The sequence below is a fragment of the Oncorhynchus kisutch genome, linkage group LG7 (genome assembly GCF_002021735.2).
Source record: "Oncorhynchus kisutch isolate 150728-3 linkage group LG7, Okis_V2, whole genome shotgun sequence".
Lineage (NCBI taxonomy): Eukaryota > Metazoa > Chordata > Actinopteri > Salmoniformes > Salmonidae > Oncorhynchus > Oncorhynchus kisutch.
Window position 1 is genome coordinate 34,306,343 of NC_034180.2, and position 17,596 is coordinate 34,323,938.

At 42.9% G+C, this 17,596-nt stretch overlaps 2 protein-coding genes across 11 annotated transcripts; one reads left to right on the plus strand and one right to left on the minus strand.

Moving 5' to 3' along the window:
- The first annotated feature begins 4,395 nt into the window (after positions 1–4,395).
- On the plus strand, positions 4,396–8,678 carry LOC109894520 (sodium/bile acid cotransporter). Of its 2 annotated transcripts, none has more exons than XM_020488075.2 (6): positions 4,396–4,643; positions 6,261–6,700; positions 6,932–7,136; positions 7,311–7,489; positions 7,605–7,804; positions 7,956–8,678. In XM_020488075.2, the coding sequence occupies exons 2-5, from the start codon at positions 6,279–6,281 to the stop codon at positions 7,789–7,791; spliced, it is 993 nt and encodes a 330-aa protein (XP_020343664.1). In that variant the 5' UTR covers positions 4,396–4,643; positions 6,261–6,278; the 3' UTR covers positions 7,792–7,804; positions 7,956–8,678. The 2 variants fall into 2 exon arrangements, with proteins under 2 accessions (XP_020343664.1, XP_020343665.1); XM_020488076.2 differs by having other exon boundaries at positions 4,503–4,643; positions 7,738–7,804.
- On the minus strand, positions 8,555–17,219 carry LOC109894519 (sushi domain-containing protein 6-like). 9 transcript variants are annotated; one of them, XM_020488074.2, is made up of 8 exons: positions 16,657–16,937; positions 13,868–14,019; positions 13,225–13,416; positions 12,693–13,082; positions 12,383–12,577; positions 10,866–11,004; positions 10,306–10,700; positions 8,555–10,195 (listed from the first exon to the last, which is right to left on the minus strand). In XM_020488074.2, the coding sequence occupies exons 2-8, from the start codon at positions 13,983–13,985 to the stop codon at positions 10,170–10,172; spliced, it is 1,455 nt and encodes a 484-aa protein (XP_020343663.1). In that variant the 5' UTR covers positions 13,986–14,019; positions 16,657–16,937; the 3' UTR covers positions 8,555–10,169. The 9 variants fall into 9 exon arrangements, with proteins under 9 accessions (XP_020343663.1, XP_020343660.1, XP_020343662.1 ...); XM_020488071.2 differs by having other exon boundaries at positions 12,693–13,085; XM_020488073.2 differs by lacking the exon at positions 16,657–16,937 and adding an exon at positions 17,032–17,219 and having other exon boundaries at positions 8,781–10,195; positions 12,693–13,085.
- Positions 17,220–17,596: the final 377 nt, after the last annotated feature.

Below are 17,596 nucleotides of genomic sequence, written 5' to 3' on the forward strand. Positions count from 1 at the left end.
CCTACCATTATGTGACCGTCTGTAATCGGACTATATTCCCCACAAAGCTTCTTTATTTGGACGCGCCCGTGCTACGGAAAAGTCTCAAAATACCCTTACAACTGTTCAAGGATCTGTTTTGATCATTTTGCCTTACACATTGTAATAGCTGATCCTAATTCAGCGACTTATACATATGTATAGAAAGAGACCCAGACAGACGTACAGAGACAGGCAGACTCTTTGACCAATAACTGCTTTTTCAAATTATATATAATATCAAACTACACACATATGAGAACTCACAGTAATATCATGATTGCTGACTTGTTTATTGTTATTCAGAATTAGGCCTATGTATGTACAATCTATACATGTTAACTGCTTAAGCATTCAGGGTTATCATTCTTGTTTGCAGAGGCCGTTGATCACAAGACTAATAGGCATGCAGCGATCATAACCAGGCCTCTCCCTCTGTAGCCTGTGATTATGAGGCCAGATGGCAGCCCAGTTTCAGCATCCCTCCCCCACTCCTCACCCTGATCATACACTTCTCTCCATAGGACCTGTATAAACCTGCTGTTTCCCTACAAGCACCTGAATATTCCCATTGCTGCAATCTGAGGGTATGCAGAGTTCAAATGTAATAACAAAAAAATCATATCACAGATCGGGATAATATTTGATAATCAAGGAAATAACTCTGCACAATTGGCTTTTGTATATATACTGTAAAACAAAAACACACAGAAAACAGGCTATAATTCAGAAATGGACTTTGTTTGGTGTTCACCTAATCAATCAGATAAGTAAACATACATTTTACCAACCATCTGACATTCTGCAATTATGTGATCCTCTGATGGTTAATGGATGATCTTACAGTCGATGATACAAACACTCGATGGTGCTTATTGTACAAGTCATGTTTGACACCAATTCTTTAGCAGTAAAGATAATGACACTGTCAAATGATAAATATCCAAAGGAGGCACTACCAGAGACCGAGGGCCAGACTAAATCCAACTAGGCAACTTGCATCCTGTTTACTTAATTAGTGTCCATAAAACAACCAGCACTTTCACTTTCTGTACTTCTGCAGCTCTTTCTAATGTCATATTCATCACCAGCCACACCATATGCTACCCTCAACCCTCACAGCCGTTTCCATGACACAATGGCCAACATACAACCATTGGCATATTTCCCCCTCTCCTCCAAAGAATCCTCAGATATTTCTTGATCAATATACTGTATATATGTAGGGCAGCCCTGAAGTGACTCTTCTTATCAACTGTATGCAACAATTTCCTCTGTGTTGTCTTAGGAATTCAGCATTCTCTGTCTTGATCTCCAACCCCCATTTTCACAGATCTGCGAAGCAAAGGTTCTGTTGTCTTTACATGTCTGTAGGTCTGATATCTGATTAGAGGTTAACTTTACAGTAAAAATATTAGTCAACAACTCAGATTTTGAATCCAAACAACTCAGATGTTATAAATTGTCTTAGATTCATTGTCTCTTTCTCTTATGTTGCGCTGGTGAAATACATTACCTACACTCTTTCTTTCTCTCTCCCTCGCCCATGAGCTATGGGCCATGACACAACCATGGTTTCTTTGTCTCTCTTTTTCTCTCTGACCATGCTTTGAATAATGCCTTGTAATGCTTGTTAATGCTTTGCAACTTAAGCTTATGCCTTGTATAATGTTAAACAGAGTCAAATAAAGATAAACATTTGAATAGGCTAATTGCTTAGTCTTATTACGAGTCACATGTGAGGTATATATAATACAGCATATATAATAAATATGTTAAATATTACCCACTACATATATTTTTATTTATTTATTTATTTATTTTACCTTTATTTAACCTGGTAGGCAAGTTGAGAACAAGTTCTCATTTACAATTGCGACCTGGCCAAGATAAAGCAAAGCAGTTCGACAGATAAAACGACACAAAGTTACACATGGAGTAAAAACAAACATACAGTCAATAATACAGTATAAACAAGTCTATATACAATGTGAGCAAATGAGGTGAGAAGGGAGGTAAAGGCAAAAAAGGCCATGATGGCAAAGTAAATACAATAAAGCAAGTAAAATACTGGAATGGTAGTTTTGCAATGGAAGAATGTGCAAAGTAGAAATAAAAATAATGGGGTGCAAAGGAGCAAAATAAATATATATAAAGAGTAAATGCCAAAGTAATTTATTTCTCAAATAGCTACAACTTCCCAAAGAACTACAAAGCATAAGTTTACCCACACATAGCTCACTTGATGTGGTAAAACACTATCCAACAGTGCACATATTTGGGGACTGCCTGTGGACACAGGTCTCATGAACTGCCTGCCTACTTCAGTAAATGCCGGTTTCCTGAGGTGCTGTGTGCACCCAGTGAGCCTAAGCTCCACAACCACTACAGCGAAAGGGATCACTGGACATTTTTGTAACACTGGAATGTGAGCAAGTAAGAAAAGCACAGGTTCGGTTTGAAAATAAGTTGTGTTTTTCTTCAAGCTCTGTCATGGCGTGCAAAGCATAGTATCACATACATACGTTTTTTCCAGTGAAATGTTGAATCAGAATGCATATCTGGTATTTGTAACACACAACAGGTGTGGACTAACAGTGAAATGCTTACTTCCAAACAATGCAGAGAGAAAGCAAATAGAGAAATAATAGAAAAGTAAAACACGTAATAATAGATACACAATGAGGAACGATAACTTGGTTATATACAAGAGGTTCCAATACTGAGTCGTTGTGCAGGGGTACAAGGTAATTAAGGTAGATATATACATATAACTAGGAATAAAGTGACAGATGGTAAATAGTAGCTGCACCCTATGTGATGAGTCAAAAATGTAAGTGTGAAAATGGTCAATGCAGATAGTCCGGGTAGCCCTTTGGATAACTAACTATTTAGCAGTCTTATGGCTTGGGGGTAGAAGCTGTTCAGGGTCCTGTTGGTTCCAGACTTGGTGCATCGGTACTGCTTGCTGTGCGGTAGCAGAGAAAACAGTCTATGACTTTGGTGGCTTGAGTCTTTGAGCATTTTTAGGGCCTTCCTCTGACACCGCCTGGTATAGAGGTCCTGGATGGCAGGGAGCTCGGCCCCAGTGATGTATTGGGCCATTCGCTCTACCCTCTGTAGCGCCTTGCGGTCGGATGCTAAGTAGCTGCCATACCAAGCAGTGATGCAGCCAGTCAAGATGTGTTCAATGCTGCAGCTGTAGAACTTTTTGAGGATCATGCCATGCCAAATCTTTTCAGCCACCTGAGGGGAAAGAGGCGTTGTTGTGCCCTCTTCACTATTGTGTTAGTGTGTTTGAACAATGATAGACTCTTAGTGATGTGGAAACAGAGGAACTTGAAGCTCTCGAGCCGCTCCACTATAGGCATCGATGTGAATGGGGGCGTGCTCGGCCCTCTGTTTCCTGTAGTCCTCGATCAGCTCTTTTGTCTTGTTGATGTTGAGGGAGAGTTTGTTGTCCTGGCACCAGACTGCCAGGTCTCTGACCTCCCCCCTATAGGCTGTCTCCTTGTCGTCTGTGATCAGGCCTACCACCGTTGTATCTTCTGCAAATTAATGATGGCGTTGGAGTCGTGGCGGCCATGCAGTCGTGTGTGAACAGGGAGTACAGGAGGGAACTAAGCAGACCACCATAGCCCCTGGGAGAGGTTGACAATGTCAGTGAAGACACTTGCAAGCTGGTCAGTACATGCTCTAAGTACATTTATTTGAACTCATCCGTAAAACACTGTTTACAAAATCAACAACTCAGCCTTATTTGACATCTCTGGCCCAGTTGTGTGAGTAGTGACTGGAAGGTCCCAAGTTGCCAAGGATGGCATAAAGTGAGGAGGGGCTCCACTGAAAGGACTGGCAACTTTTCCAGGCGAAGGCATTGAACTTTCAGCCTGGTTGTGTAATATGAATTGATACTTGTTCCATGTGCATGAATACCAAGTAGAAAAAATCCTCCTGAAGTGCTCTGGCAACAATTACACTCTGTCCACACAATCTGACCCATTGATGCTAAACAAGGCTTTCCCACGGTACTCAAGTCTAATAGAAATACAGCCAAACAAGGGACAGAGCTGGCATCTCATATTAGCAGGTGTGGATGAACATTTACTGGAATTTATTGGTACAGTATTGTGATCAGCTTATCTTCAGCTGTACTGAATGTTAGATCTAGAGCCCTGAAACATTTTATAAGAGTGTTGACATCATCATTAACCATGGATATCTAACAAGCTGTTTTTAGGTGACAATTATGTCAATTCTGCTAAGAAAGTTGAATTGGGAAGAAATACATGCATTCCTTTGTCTCATGAACATCCCCCTGTCATATGCAAACATATTCAGTTGGATATGTCCAGGATGTAAGAGGGCAAAGAGTACAGAAATGTGATGATTGTTATGAATTTGAAGATGTAGCCTGTTGCGCAGGAGTTAGCCCCCCTAACATGTGACCATAATGCCATGTGACAGGGGGTTCTAGATAGAGAGCTATGGGGTTAGATAGAAGAATGTGAGGAGGGATGGGTAAAGTGTGTGTGCTAGAGAGGGGAGAGACGGGGAGTAAGAGAGAGAGAGAAAGCACTCAGCGGACCAGAGACTTGAACATCACAAGACTGCACACAATGAAGGTAAGAAAATCCTTTTTAAATAATCCCAGTGCCTTGAGGTGTCATGAAAATCCTTTACTACTTGCATTATAATCTGGGATTGTTATCTACTTTATTTATCTTTTTTATCAATTGGACTTTAATAACAATGTAATAACTAGTTAAACTACACAGACACGACCTGCATGAAAGTAATCTAATTTACACATAAAGCAGATCTAGATTTAGTTTATCTCATTATTTGCAAATAAATACTAATGAGTAAGGGCAAGAAAAAAAGACCAATAATAAAACCTAATTAAGCCTTGAGACAATTGAGACATGGATTATGTATGTGTGCCATTCAGAGGGTTAATAAAACAACAGATTTAAGTGCCGGTTTATGTCAAGAACTGCAACACTGCTGGGTTTTTCACGCTCAACAGTTTCCCATGTGTATCAAGAACGGTCCACCACCCAAAGGATATCCAGCCAACTTGACACAACTGTGGGAAGCATTGTAGACAACATGGCCTAGTATCCCTGTGGAACACTTTTGAACCTTGTACAGTCCATGCCCCGACGAATTGAGGCTGTTCTGAGGGCAAAGGGGGGTTCTAATGTTTGGTATGCTTAGTGTATTTCTGCACTCTGTTTTGTAAAAAATATCCTTTCGGGTCCTGATATTTTCATTAAAGACGTGTTCTGAGACACTTGTAAGAAATTACTAAATTCGCCCTACTTGAGGCCTCTTTGAATCCGTGTATGATTGGGCACCCCACTGCACTCTATTCTTTGGGCACTGTGCCTGTTTGTTGCTCTCTGAATAGCACGGGTTGATGAATAGCCCTTCAGTGGGTGCCTAGGGAACCGCATTAGGATAGCAAACCATGTGGAAAAACAAATCGTACTCCTCCAATTAATTGTGCTAAAATGTATCTGTTTGCTCTTTAGTCACATATTCTAGGAAAGGGAAATATTCTTTGAACAATCATTTGTCCCTCATCGGTTCAGCTTCTGTAGCAGCTGAAAGTCACAAGGAGAATATCTGTCTGAGTAACACCAAAGGCTAATACTCAAATAAAATCACATTTTACTTGTCACATGTGCCGAATACAACAGGTGTAGACCTTACAGTGAAATGCTTACTTACAAGCCCTTAGCCAACAATGCAGTTTAAAGAAAAATAGCATTAAGAAAGTATTTACTAACCACTGTACGGTCAGAACTGAGTGACGATGGTATACATTTATAGAGTAGTGTATTAACTCTCTGGACTGGTGTGTCATCATCAGCATAGCTACGGAGTCATTCAACACTGCAGGATAGATTTGATTCATCTTCTGAGGTGAAATGTTGCCTGGTAGCAAGATACATTCATAGATTGCATTGTTCAAGTCTCATCAAATATATTAATTGTGTGGTGTCATTGAGTAACGTAGCTAGTACCAAACTGTCTTATTGTAAAAATAGTAATACTCATGATGGAAGTCTAGAGTAGACACCATTCAAAGTTTGAAGTGCAATAGAGTGGATAGGAGGAGTTGTGACTCTCCAGTTGGTCAAGTCCAAGAGACAACACAGAACCATTTGCTCTCCATTTGACATAGATATGTTTCTTCATTTTTTTTAATGTTCGGTGTCTCATTAAATATACAGTAAACAAACAGCTTTGGGATGAATGGTACCATGAACCAGACAGAGGGACAGTACCGAGATGGCTATGAGACAGCTTGGAATGGCGGCAACACCTACAACATCACGCCTCATAATGTCACCACTGGCTTCCAGTCCCCCTTCTCCCCGGTTATGGACATGGCCATCAGTGGCATCACCATCATCAGCCTCTTCATCACCATGGTGTCCCTGGGCTGCACCATGGAGATCTCCAAGATCAAGGCCCATATCCTGAAGCCCAAAGGGGTGGCCATCGCAGTGGTGGCCCAGTTTGGTATCATGCCTCTCACTGCCTTCAGCCTGGCCAAAATCTTCCAGCTGGGCGCCATCGAGGCTGTGACCGTGCTAATCTGTGGCTGCTGTCCGGGGGGAAACCTCTCCAACATCTTCGCCCTGGCCCTGAAGGGTGACATGAACCTAAGGTGAACTCATTGACATTTTGATCTGAAGGTTCAAACATTTATACAATTGTTTCACAATACAGAAAAATGCAAAGGTTTGAATAATTTTGCACATGGCATGAATGCTAAACTAAAGATAACACATGTTCTATTGTTAAGATTTGGCAAGGATATCACCAAAACTCAGTTAAAATTGAAAATTGAATGGAAATTACAAAAGTTTCAACCTCCCCTTCTCTTTATATCCTACAGCATTGTAATGACCACATGTTCTACTGTTTTGGCCCTGGGTATGATGCCTCTGCTGCTCTTCCTATATTGCCATGGCTTCAATAATTTGGAAAACGCTGTGCCTTACACTGGCATCACCGTAGCTCTCATCATGACCCTAGTGCCCTGTGCCATTGGCATAGCCATCAACCACCGGGTACCACAGTACTCTCAGATCATCATCAAGGTGAGCTTGACTTCAGATCCTGTATTTTTGGTTAACAAAGTGACACATCTTAAGGTATATAAAATAGTGTTTCTAATCCAAGTTCATTCATATAGCATTTTCTATTTACGAAAGGACATTAATTAACATCCTCTGTAAAAGCATGTTTGATTTGACAGAGCTTTTACTCCACAGGTTGGTCTAAGCATCTTACTAATTGCCACTGTGGCCATTGGTGTCATGTCAGGCATCTCCATTGGGGGAACAGTGCGGGTGCTTCTCACACCCCAACTCATGGCCGTGGCTGCACTGATGCCATTGACAGGCTACCTGCTGGGATACCTCATGTCCACCATCTTCAAAGTCAATCATCAGTAAGTACACTGCTGTATTCATCGGTAGATAGACTGGGCCAAGGGGTATGCATCCATTCACAGCTATCAATAATAATATACAGTTGAGCAAACCATGTAACAAATATTTTCTCAGATGCAGAAGGACTATTTCTATGGAGACAGGCTGTCAAAACATCCAGCTGTGTTCCACCATCTTGAAAGTGGCCTTTCCCCCGGAGGTTATTGGCCCCCTGTATCTGTTCCCGCTAATCTACATCCTATTCCAGGGAGGCGAGGCACTGCTTTTCATCATCCTCTTCAGATGTTACCAAAGCTTCTAGCCACCAGCTGAGGGTAAGTGTCACAGCTGCCTGGGTAACACTAGGGTAGCGTGGCTCAGAGAATGTACTGTCCCCTTACCCCTGCTGTTGTTACAGTGCGCCAGACTGTTTGAGAAAATATAGGCAATCTTTCTTCTAAAGAAATCTATTTTTCTCTCCCATAGCAAAGCCTGTATACATGACAGTGGCCGGTAAAATGGAGGAAGTAAAGGTTCTATAGGTCCCATATGGGAGAGGCCCATAGAGATGGAGCGGCCACGGGAGGACAGCGGACCAAACTGAACAGGCCCAGGACAGGAGTCAAGACCACAGCATTGGAATGGAGGGGGACACCTCAGACAATCAGGATGTGTTGAGAACAGAAGATGGTAGTCTAATATGGTCATCGCTTAGTCACTTCAATGACATCAAATGTATGGGTTTTTAGGGCAACATAACTGGCTGGCGATGTGCAGCATAATTTTACCAATGCAACTGTATACTGTAGTTGGAATGCAGTGTCTAAGCCACTAGATACTAACTGGAGGAAAGAAGGAGTAACTGTATTTATATTGACAAGCTTTTATTTCTAGAGAAGATAATGAATTTAAATACTTTATCTACTGCCAATATTTAGCATTTTGACAATAAATTATGCCCAGGTATTTTATACTTAGAGTAAATATAAAAAATGTATAATGTAGATTAAGGTTTTAACCAAATACACAATGACAATGGGGTCATTTCTGTAGAGGACAAAAGCAGCATAAAGTTGTACAGGGTCTCCATCTTTGTTGCAGTTTTATGAAAACAAAAATTGTGATGTTTAATTACAAAAAAGCCTCTAAAATGTCAAAATGTATTTTCAAGAAGTGGGTTCTTTATAAATAAAGTGCATTACAATGCCACCTAGTGCTGACAGAATGTCCACAAAACATAGAGATCAAACAGTGCAGTGAAAGAGGTTGAACTGTTGGAGAATGGAATTGGTTGACAAGGACAAAACCTTGCACAGCTCAAATTATATTTATTCAAAATTATAACAGGGTATTTACAGAGTAAAATTAACAAACCCTTTTTCAAATATTAAAATACTATCTTTACACCAATTGCATTGTGTAGTCCCAAAGCAACTGAAACCATTTGAAATGACACTAAGCTTCTGTACATAACAATAATGATCTGTTTTGAACTATCTATGGTTAACCCAATTAACTTTAGTCTTCCATATATTATGTCCTTATGAGTCCACCAAGGTGGCAATGTTAAAAGACACGTCTTAATATGCTTTCTCAAGAATTGTGGAAGCATCCAAGCAACCATGTCTGATCAACAGCATTTTGGACATGAATATACTAAATACTAAATTTTGTTTACCCATCTTAACTTAATTCATCATTTTAAACAACCCACAAATAAATATAAAGTATAACATTGTCAGGTCTCCAAGAACCACCAACTATGCTCCAATTTGTTACGTCACGGAGCTGTGAAGAGCGAAAATTGACAATTTTAAAATCCTTTTTTTAGGAAGGAAACTCAATACAAATGCTTTTTGTGCATAGAAGTGGAGCTCTAAGGCCACCTGGGAAAAGGTGTACTGACATGAAGAAGAGGATATAAACTCTAAGCCCAATGTCAATAAGCTGAGAGGTGTGCCTCAACCTAGGGAACACTGGCCTTCAGCAAAATCATCTAATAAGTGCATGAAAAAAAACCACTGCGCTCAAAACTATGATCAGAATGGATATGTGACATCAATTAGTTGTGCCATTAAGAACCCCATTCAGAATATTATCACAAGTTACTCTTACTTACCTTATCGAGCATAAATGGTCAAATCTGTGTATGTGTGAGAATGACCAGTTCAATCTAAGTTGCAGTGGTCTTCATGCATCATTCCTAACATGCTGCTGTGCATGTTCTGCAGTGATCATGTAAAAACAGGTCGACATGGTACAAATTGGTGATGGGTGCAATGATTAGCTCATAAAATGTGTTTAACCACTGAAAAAAAAATACATGTAATGCTGTAAAGAGAATTTTCAAATGTCATATCGAGCTTTCCAGAAGACCATCCAACATACAGGGTGGTCATTCTTTTACAGTTACGTCCCTGCGCTAAGCCAATGGTTAAAAGAACAAGTGTCAGACACTTAGAAAATGGCTAAGCATTATGTACATGTTAAACCCCTCTGAGCCCTCCTCTGGATGGGGGAGAAGCAACATTCTGCTGAGCATGACACAGCCTCACTTAGTGCCCCTGGAGGAGGTGGGTGGGTAGTCTTGTGTTGGCAGCTGCTGCAGTGGGGAGCTTCATACATGCCTCCGACTCAACACAGCCGCACAACAGCAACCCTGGATGTCTCTAATGTACGCCCAAGTGGCTGCAGCATGATTCAGGCCTCCTTTAACAAAGGCATATCTGCAGGAACAAAGAGACATCATCAATACGCCGTATGCATATATGGGCATTATCAACCAATACATGTGTGAAGAGGCCTGTTTGGAGAGACATGTTGATAGGGGGCCTACCGTCAGTGTAGTCCATCTCAGAGTTGAGGAGGGGCAGACTGTGCTGCTCACTGCCTGTGGAGTCCCTCCGCTGTGATGGTGAAGGCGCTGCAGCAGCAGCCTGCTCCGGGCCCCAGCAGGAGGAGTATGAAGGGGAAGAAGTGAAGGATGGTGGTACTGGGTGAACCAATGCCATCTCTGAGAGCTGGGAGAGGGTGGAGGGCCTGGCCTGTGCAATGAGCGGCTCGGTCATCCCTGCAGCCTGCTGGCCCTCTGACAGCACTATTTGGACCCGGGACTCAGAGCTGAGACTCAGACCCCCTCCGCCACACACCGCCTCCTCATAGGAGGGCAGGGCCACCTGCACCCCCTCCACCATGATGGACACGGGCTGGCCTGACACCCCCTGCTCACGGCTGTGAGGGGGACCAGAGAGGAGTGAAACTGTTAATTACTCATTACGTTAGAGACTTATGAGCTAGTTTTATGAGACATGCACACCCCTGGAGTACACAAATAGCTAGGATAAGTCTACCATAGCTGATGCTGAATAAGCATGTCTGTAGTTTCAGGCCACCCACCGGCTGTGGTTGAAGGACTTGAGTTTTGGCTGCAGCAGGACAAACAGGACCACCAGCAGCAGGATGAGGGCTACAGAGCTGGCAGTGGAGGCCACGATGGACAGGGTGGGTATGCCCAACGGCAGGGCAGGGTCTCTGTCTGGAAGAGGGGAATCAGGCAATCAGCCCAAGTGCATACAGTGTCACAGACCTGCCAACCTTGAAGAATATTTAGGAGTACCAATTCAGCACGGTGGTGCCACCGCCGCCCCCCACGACAGCGCACGTGCGACACCCACACTGCTCACATCATAAGCAATTCACTTTTTTTTGCCTAATAATGATGTTGACAGAAGACTGCCTAAGTAGGAATGTGAGGCTTTAGACTGGTATGGTACTTGGTAATTGGCTGCTCTTCGATAGCTAACTAGAAGAGATATAATTAAATGCATACATCAGGGCTCTCCCTAGGATTTTATATCAAACAACATAGCCAACACAGAAGTCTTGTGTTTGATCCTAAATTAAATTGATGTGGTCTCAATGAAATGTTTCTAGGTTACATTTGAGTGAAAACTTAATTTTTGGAGGGGAGAAAAATCTGAACAATTCCAACTACTGGATGCAATGTAGTAGTGTAGTTTACTGTAGTTTACTGTAGGTTATTTGGAATATGAAACAACTGAACTAGGCCTCCTGAGCAGCAAAGCAGTCTAAGGCACTGCATCGCAGTTCTAGAGGCGTCACTACAGGCACCCTGGTTCAAATCCAGGCTGTATCACAACCGGCCGTGATTGGGAGTCCCATAGGACGGCACACAATTGGCCCAGCGGCGTCGGGGTTTGGCCGGTGTAGGTTGTCATCGAAAATCATTTGTTGTTAACTGACTTGCCTAGTAAAATAAAGGTAAACAATAAATAAAACATTGCCGACAGAGCAGATCTACCGCTTCTTAGACTTGTTTCAATGAGTAAAAATTTTAATTAAAAAATTTAAAATGAGCTTGTCCCCCCCCCCCCATCAGATTTCCATCCCTGACATAATCCATCAAGTTTGACTACTAGGCTACCATTCATTCAACATGCCTTGTCATTGGTGAACAGACTTATCACATCATTTGCAGCCTACTGTCGACATACAACTGTATCAAGAGGACAGATCAAGAAGTGATTAATTAACATAGGCCTACTAATGTTTAACAGTCTAACATAACCTTTTGTGAAGGACATATTAGCGGAACAGCTCTCTGCCATGTCTGTTTCCATCCAAGCAGCGACACTCACTGAACTACCGCAACATAGGTTTCCTTGCTCATCAATGCCTACCACCGCAACGCGCCTATTTTATGATAGTTTATCGTATCAGCATACTTTGTCCTCAAATTGCGTGCATGGTACGCAAAATGTGTGCAGGTTGGCAGTCGCTCTTGAGGCTTGAAAAAAGCAATAATGTTAGTGAAATTTCATCTTGCAGATTGATACAACAAAAAGCAAATAGTTCAAGCTACCTAACACGGAACTCTGAAGAGTAAGACCAACCTTGGTCCAGGAGACAGCTAATCTGCATAGGACCGTCCCACTCCCCGTCCTGACAGGTCAGGTATTTGTAGTCTCCCTTCAGGATGTAGCCTTCATCACAGAAGTACTCGATCACAGTGCGATGGTTCAGTCTATGGCAGGGGGACGGGTGGCAGGTGTAACCCCCATTCTCTGGCTCAAATGGAGGCAGACACACTGTTGACAAGAAACAAGAGAACCATCATCAGTGAGTTCACAAACACATTTTAGACTTCCAAATATGTTAGGGTGTGTGGAATGAATTCAGATGATTTAGTAAAGCCATTAGTACTATCACTGTGTATGCAGCGGGGTGGGTCTGAGGACCAGTGGCCCAGGGGGGTGCAGGTGAGGATGTTGGGCCCATCTTCCAGGAAGCCTGGGTCGCAGCTGTACTGGAGCACCGTGCCGACAGGAAAGGAAGCCCCGTTGGTCTCTGTCAGGTTGGCTGACCCATGTTGGACCATGAACGGCCTCGCACATCCTTGGTTGACACAGCTAATCTGCATGGGGCCGTCCCACTCCCCATCCTGACAGGTAAGATATTTGTACTTGTAGTCTCCCTTCAGGATGAAGCCTTCATCACAGAAGTACTCGATCACAATGCCCTGGCCTAGCCGATGGCAGGGAGACGGGTGGCAGGTGTACCCTCCATTCTCAGGCTCAAACAGAGGCCGGCACACTGCTGGTCAGAAACAACACAATCATGTTGTAAAGTTATAATCCTACATTATCCACATTTTGGCATCAACTGTTCAAATAGAAATAAATAATCCTGTTCACAATGAGTCATACTGGTGGCCACATTGTAGAGAGCCACTCACCGTCACTCCGTTTGCACCGGGGTGGGTCTGAGGTCCAGAGGCCTAGGGGGTTGCATGTGATGATGCTGGGCCCATCAGCCAGATAGCCTGGGTCACAGCTGTACTGGAGCACCGTTCCCACAGGGAAGGAACCCCTGTTGGTCTCTGTCAGGTTGACCCAGCTGTTCTGCACCATGAATGGCCTCACACATCCTGAGGAGGGACAAAAGGTCATGATTGATGCTAGCGCATACTGCTGTTTTTTTCCCCTGCTATATTTTGGTTTTAAAACGCTGTTGTTAAGGGCCTTGCTATAAGTGGTTTTTATGAGGTTTATATAATATCAATGAGTCACAAAGGCAGTGGGAGGTGAGTGGGACTTCTAGCAACAGCTTCACGCACTCCATCCAGCATCTTTTACTCATCAGCTATGAGAGGGAGAGGATGTGGGGACTTGACACCTTAATATTGAGTGTAGCTCATGTGTTGGCCAGTTGTTTGTTCAAATAAACCCAATTCCAATGTTATAATTTACCACATACAGTAGGTTAATGTACATCCTGCATTATTAGACTGAAAGAGAGAAGCGGAATTGTAGCAGCATAACAGTAATGTATGGAACGGAGATGTGTGGGGGGGATTTTGCTGACGAGAGATCCCTTACCTGACCCTTGTCCCGTGGATAGCACAGTCAGAAAGAGCAACAGTGAAAGTGCCCGCTTGTCAGCTGAGGTGAGCAGTTCAAGGGCTTTTGACATTGACGCTACCATTCCATTGCACATATTTTACTTCCACTGCAGAGGGATTCAACTCAACCTAGGGATAGAAGACCAGAATTAATTGAGTGACAACTGAACGGAGTTGTCGCCCACCCCCCAGATAATCAACCCTGTCCAAGTTCTAATTATTATTTACTAGCAACTGCAAAGTCACATTTGACTGAGTCTAATGCATATATCCCAAGATCAAGAAAGAGCAGATGCTTTGTTTGGGGACCATGCAATCACGGACCCTTGGGACGTCCCTATCCCCATTGAAGTTGACATTTAAATGGTTAGGGTTGTAGTTTAGGGAAGGGATTTTCCAAGTATCCCGAATAGCACTGACCCTTTATTTGGGTCCAAATGAGAACTAAGTGGCGCACAACAGACCCTGGTTCGATCCTTGGCTGTATCACAACCGGCTGTGATCGGGAGTCCCATTGGGCGGCGCACAATTGGCTCAGCATCATTCAGGTTAGGGGAGGGTTTGGACGGGGTAGGCCAAATAATAATTTGTTCTTAACTGACTTACCTAGTTAAATAAAGGCTAAACAAAAAAAGATCTGACTGTAGTTAAGTTACAGCCAAAGACACTCATACTAGCATCCTATTTGATAACTACCTAGCTAATTAACTAGGTAATGTAACTACGGTCTGGGTATGTCCTCCCAAACCAAGTAAAAAAAAAAAAAGTTAAGTACCTTTTTGGGCAAACCAACCAAATTCAAAGAAATCTGAGTTATAGATCTGTCATACTCATTGAAACAAGTTTAAGAAGCAGTAGACCTGCTCTGTGGCCCAAAAAAAGTACTTAAAAAAAAAAACTTTATTTAACTAGGTAAGTCAGTTAAGAACAAATTCTTATTTACAATGATGGTCTACACCGGCCAAACCCGGACGACGGCAGTTGTGCCCCGCCCTATGGGACTCTTAATCACAGCCGGTTGTGATACAGCCTGGAATCAAACCAGGGTGTCTATAGTGACGCCTCAAGCACTGAAATGCAGCGCCTTAGACCGCTGCGCTACTCGGGATCACATTTCTATGCTTCCACTTTCTTATGTTTAATTTTTGCATATCTTACTTACATCAGCTTCAAACAGCTGAAAATAAAATATTTTTGCTTATTGAAAAGACGGTACAATAATTCTCTACACTCAGTGGTTTGTTTTGTCACATTTAGGAGAACTATTAGAATTCATGTGATTTCTGCTTATTGCACCTTTATACTAACCAGATAGCAGAGGGGAAAACTATTAGCTACATTACCAAAAGTATGTGGCCACAAGTATGTGGAGTTGGTCCCCCCTTTGCTGCTATAACAGCCTCCACTCTTCTGGAAAGGCTTTCCACTAGATGTTGTAAAATTGCTGTGGGGTCTTCCTTCCATTCAGCCACCAGAGCATTATTGAGGTCGGTCACTGATGTTGGACGATTAGGCCTGGCTCGCAGTTGGCGTTCCAATTAATCCCAAAGACGTTAGGTGGGGTTGAGTTCAGGGCTCTGTGCAGGTCAGTTAAGTTCTTCCACACAATCTTGACAACAATTTCTGTATGGAACTCGCTTAGTGCACTGGGCATTGTCATGCTGAAACAGGAAAGGGCCTTCCTCAAACTGTTGCCACAAAGTTGGAAGCACAGCATTGTCTAGAATGTCATTGTATAAGAGATGTCCTGTCACTGGAACTAAGGGGCCTAGCCTGAACCATGAAAAACAGCCCCAGACCATTCCTCCTCCACCAAACTTCACAGTTGGCACTATGAAGTCGGGCAGGTAGCGTTCTTTTGGCATCTGCCAAACCCAGGTTCCTCCATCGGACTGCCAGATGGTGAAGCGTGATTCATCACGTCAGAGAACACGTTTCCAGAGTCCAATGGCGGCGGGCTTTACACCACTCCAGCCGACGCTTGGCATTGTGATTTTAGGCTATTGTGCGGTTGCTTGGCAATGGAAATCCATTTCATGAAGCTCCAGACGACAGTTCTTGTGCTGACTGATGTTCCAAACAGCCTCTGGAAGTAACTCGGTAGAAAGTGTTGCAACCAAGGACATATGAGTTTTACGCGCTATGCTCTTCAGCAATCGTTTGTCCCGTTCTGCGAGCTTGTGTGGCCTACCACTTCACGACTGGGCCGTTGTTACTCCTAGAAGTTTCCACTTCACAATAACAGCACTTACACTTGAACGGGCAGCTCTAGCAGGGCAGAAATTTTATGAACTGACTTGTTGGAAAAGTAGCATACTATGACGGTGCCACGTTGAAAGTCACAGTTCTTCAGTAAGGCCCTTCTATTGCCAATATTAGTCTGTGGAAATTGCATTGCTGTGTGCTCGATTTTATACACCTGTCAGCAACGAGTGTATAAAATGAAATAACTGAATCCACAAATTTGATGGTGTGGCCACATACTTTTGTGTGTGTGTGTGTGTATATATATATATATATATATATATATATATATATATATATATAGTACATAGACGTTACCTACTACCTACACACAACAACACCTGGCTAGCAGCGGCAGATTAATGTTACGTAGAGAACACCAGCTGGTTAACATTAGATTGCTACTGTAGATAACGTTCTTTCTCACACTAGACCTCGTCAGCGTAACAACGCTAGCTAACTGTGAATCACGTAACGCTAACTACAGTAGCTATGTTAACAACAATAAACCATTATCGTTACCTTTGCTTGTAGTTAGCAACGTCAGCTATACCTAGCCAGCTAATCTCTTCGTTTACCCACACAAAAACACGGACAGTCAGGTCCTCCTCCACCCTGTTCTACTGTACTCGCTCACTGTGGTAGATACATTTGCCTAATCAGTTTCTGTAAAACGGCAATTGTCCCTCACTAAAAGCATCAACTATGCGCGGTCAGGGGAGACTGCAAATCGCCCCCCCGCTAGACTAGCTTCGCAACGGCTTTGCTGCTAGGCTGAGCCATATAAATAATGAATTAATTGTACCTGCTGAGCTGCCTCGATTTGGTCTCTTCCATCGAAGTCTGTTATTGTGAAAAGAAAATTAACCAATAAAGATACAACTTTTGTATAGTTACCACATCCGGGTCTTGTGCGTCCTTAGATACCAGTCCAAAATAACCTCATCGCTGCAATGAGGTAGACTTAATATGTATAATGTAATGTACAATACTGTAATGAAACAGGCAGGGAGCAGGTCTCGAACCCTCGACCTTCTAGCCCGAGGTCCGGCGCGCCATCGACTGTGCCGCAAAAGCTTGCTCGTGCGTGAGGGTCGATTTCCGCGCTTATAAACCAAGGGTCGTTACACTACTCCCTCCTTTCAAAGAGCGCGTCCTCGCGACTCTACGTTTTACAGGAACGCGCTCACCGGCCAAGCACACGTACTTTTTATTTATTTATTTTACCTTTATTTAACCAGGTAGGCAAGTTGAGAACAAGTTCTCATTTACAATTGCGACCTGGCCAAGATAAAGCAAAGCAGTTCGACAGATACGACACAGAGTTCCACATGGAGTAAAACAAACATACAGTCAATAATACAGTATAAACAAGTCTATATACAATGTGAGCAAATGAGGTGAGAAGGGAGGTAAAGGCAAAAAAGGCCATGGTGGCAAAGTAAATACAATATAGCAAGTA

Bases quoted from the DNA above. Each gene is read 5' to 3' on its own strand.
- LOC109894520 (XM_020488075.2), top strand. From the start codon at position 6,279: ATGAATGGTACCATGAACCAGACAGAGGGACAGTACCGAGATGGCTAT. The intron at 7,137-7,310 runs GTGAGCTTGACT...TTTACTCCACAG, and splicing joins ACTCTCAGATCATCATCAAG to GTTGGTCTAAGCATCTTACT. The intron at 7,490-7,604 runs GTAAGTACACTG...ATATTTTCTCAG, and splicing joins ATCTTCAAAGTCAATCATCA to ATGCAGAAGGACTATTTCTA.
- LOC109894519 (XM_020488071.2), bottom strand. From the start codon at position 13,985: ATGTGCAATGGAATGGTAGCGTCAATGTCAAAAGCCCTTGAACTGCTC. The intron at 13,417-13,867 runs GTAAGGGATCTC...GTCCCTCCTCAG, and splicing joins ATCCACGGGACAAGGGTCAG to GATGTGTGAGGCCATTCATG. The intron at 10,196-10,305 runs GTAGGCCCCCTA...TTGTTCCTGCAG, and splicing joins TGAGATGGACTACACTGACG to ATATGCCTTTGTTAAAGGAG.